Consider the following 3,351-nt stretch of genomic DNA (forward strand, 5'->3'; position numbering starts at 1 on the left):
ACACTTTAATTAACACGGGCTGAACGCGACAACAACAACACACACCCACACACACCTACACACACACACACACACACACACACACAGTAACTCCAATGACCCACACCTCATCCAAGCCAACGGGTGATCTTTACTATCACGCTTCATCTCCCAGAGCCAATCACATCACACCCCTCTCTACAACCCGGAAGTGCCTGCATCGCATCGAGCTGTTTTGGTGATTACCTCAGTAGTGTTTCAACGTGGACTGGCACGAGGGTCCACACGCGGCAGGGTGGTCTATTGAGGGGGTCTCAGTAACTATCGCGCGACTTGCTAAAGCGGCACGCGAGGCCATGTTACACTACTCAGAGCCTGCTTTTATTTTGGGGTGTGCGTCTGTACAAACAATCTCTCTCTCTCTCTCTCTCTCTCTAACTCTCTCTCTCTCTCTTCCTCTCTCTCTCTCTCTAACTCTCTCTCTTCCTCTCTCTCTCTCTCTCTCTCTCTCTCTCTCTCTCTCTCTCTCTTCCTCTCTCTCTCTCTCTCTCTCTCTCTCTCTCTCTCTCTCTCTCTCTCTCTCTCTCTCTCTCTCTCTCTCTCTCTCTCTCTTCCTCTCTCTCTCTCTTTCTCTCTCTCTCTCTTCCTCTCTCTCTCTCTCTCTCTCTCTCTCTCTCTCTCTTCCTCTCTCTCTCTCTCTCTCTCTCTCTCTCTCTCTCTCTCTCTCTCTCTCTCTCTCTCTCTCTCTATCGCTCTCACGCACGCATGCTCCCTCAATCACTCACTCACTCACTCACTCACTCACTCACACACACACTCTTCTGAATCCCCACATGATGGGAAGTGGCAGGCTGACTCACCATGACAACACAGGCCTGCACCGCCCACATAAACTGAGATTTTACGTTTCTTTTTTAAACCATGGTTGTTTGTACAACCGCTGGTGTATCGTCTTCCTCACCACCAGCCGGGAGTCTTCGGCCTCCCACACACCCAGTGCATGTATACGTGCACGTATGTATATGTACTTCATTGTATACGCGCACGTATGTATACGTACTGCATGTACACGTGTACGTATATATATATGTAGTGCATGTATACGTATATGTATGTATATGTACTGCATGTATACGTGCACTTATGTATGTGTACTGCATGTATACGTGCATGTATGTATATGTAGCGCATGTATACGTACATGTATGTATATGTACTGCATGTATGTGTAATGCATGTATGTATATGTACTGCATGTATACATACATGTATGCATGTGTACTGCATGTATACGCGCACGTATGTATGTATGTGTAATACATGTATACGTGCATGTGTGTATATATGCTGCATGTATACGTGCATATATATATATATATATACTGCATGTATACGTGTATGTATGTATATGTACTGCGTGTATACGTGCATGTATGTATATGTACTGCATGTATACGCCGAAATGTGGGTCATGACTGACCCTTGCAGGAGGAACAACAGCACTTACCTGGCCCTCCATGTTGTCAGAACTGGGTCGCCGGCTGAGGAAAAGTTGCCCAGAAGAGAAGAGAGAGGACCCAAGGGGAGCGCCTCAGGTGGCCGACAGCTCGCAGAACCCGCCCGGCTATCTTCAGCAGCTGCTGGAAAACGAACAGACCCCCGTTAAAAGGCGCTGTCCAAGGTACCACGCCGGCAGCGCGCGAGCAACTTACCGCATCAGACCCTCGTGCAAAAAAAAAAGATGCTCTAGATAATGGGCGTCTCAAAACCACAGGAGGTCCGAAATCGCGTCAGTTAGGAGGGCAACTATAACACACGCAGGAGGGTGGAGGAGGAGGGTGGAGGAGCCTCCTCCCCCCTCCTCCTCCACCGTAACGTGCCGTCGTGTCTCGCTCCGCATCACCGGGATAAAACCCCGTCCTTCCGTCCGTCACAGTGCGCGTGTCGACATGGGGGAAACTCGCGTGACAGGAAGCAGAAAGGAGGCAGGACATCGGCGGTCCGCTCCGCAAGCACGCGCGCCGAGAGCTTCAGACACAGCGCCGAATTAAAACAAAACAACAAGAACAACGTCAATACTCACGTGCGGAGACGACCCGGTTTTGGTAAGAGTCCGAATCCCGGTCTCCCGGACCCCCCCGTGCTGGCACCTGCGCAGCAAAGCCGATACTCGCGCACGCTCCGCGCTCGCGCCGGATATGCGGACCGCGAGGGAAACCGCACGTTTCACTTTGCCGAGCAGCCTACGGCGTGTCCTCCACCCATCCTCCCATCCGCCTAGCACGGTCTAGGATGCTGCGCGAGCCCGGGGACTCTTTTTGCTCCCCCTCCCTTCTCTTTGCATCACTGCATCCCGTGACGTCACCACGCACAACCAAGACAAGGGGGGGGGCGTCGATTTCCTATTATGGTTACACAACGTTTATTCGGTTAGTCGGACAGCAGCTAAGAGGGACGGGGGGGGGGGGGGGTTGGTTCATACCCCCACCCCCGTCTCTCGCCTCCTCCTCCGCCCCATGATGCATCGCGCCGGCAACTTGTCAAGGTCGCCGGCGCGATGCCGTGTGGGATGCTGCTGATGCAACGCAGGCCGGTACCGACACAACATGGAGGCCATACCGGTACCGACACAACATGGAGGCCATACCGGTACCGACACAACATGGAGACCATACCGGTACCGACAGAACATGGGGAAGATACAGGACAAGACCCATCAATCAAGCTTCATTTATACTACGGATGTATATATATATATATATATATATATATATACATATATATATATACATACATATGTACAGTGCATCCAGAAAGTATTCACACCCCTTCACTTTCCCCACATGTTGCTATGTTACAGCCTTATTCCAAAATGGATTAAATTCCTTTTGTTTCTCATCAATCTACACACAATACCCCATAATGACAAAGGGGAAAAAGGATTTGTAGAAATTTAGGTAACACTTTAGTATGGGGAACATATTCTAAGTAACAAAAACTTAATTACTAGTGAATTAGTAATGATCAAGATGCCACTTTAGTATGGGGAACATATTCTAAGTAAAAAAACTTAATTACTAGTGAATTAGTAATGATCAAGATGTCACTTTAGTATGGGGAACATATTCTAAGTAACAAAAACTTAATTTAGAGTAATTTAACACTATGAACACTTGCAGTTTTGTGTGTTGTTATGTAAGAACAGAGCATATTCATTAAGTGTTAGTAAGGGAGAATAACTCTTCTTGTGGTACTACCACCTTATAAAGGCCATACTAAGCAAAGCATATTGAGATGGTACTACTAATAAACAATACTTCTGAGGTTATAGAGGGGAAACTCATAGTTAATGGCTTACTGGTAGTATAATAA

General features: G+C 48.2%; 1 protein-coding gene across 1 annotated transcript in view; it reads right to left on the reverse strand.

Annotated features, from left to right (window-relative positions):
• slc2a3a (solute carrier family 2 member 3a) overlaps window positions 1–2,292 on the reverse strand; it is a 30,147-nt gene extending 27,855 nt beyond the window's left edge. The window contains exons 1-2 of the mRNA XM_056298062.1: window positions 2,063–2,292; window positions 1,487–1,619 (exon numbers count right to left, since the gene is read on the reverse strand). Coding sequence (XP_056154037.1) covers window positions 1,487–1,498 — 12 coding nt within the window. The 5' untranslated portion in view covers window positions 1,499–1,619; window positions 2,063–2,292. The remainder of the gene's footprint in view (window positions 1–1,486; window positions 1,620–2,062) is intronic.
• Between the last annotated feature and the right edge of the window lie 1,059 nt (window positions 2,293–3,351).

Source organism: Lampris incognitus, chromosome 18, assembly GCF_029633865.1.
Source record: "Lampris incognitus isolate fLamInc1 chromosome 18, fLamInc1.hap2, whole genome shotgun sequence".
NCBI lineage: Eukaryota > Metazoa > Chordata > Actinopteri > Lampriformes > Lampridae > Lampris > Lampris incognitus.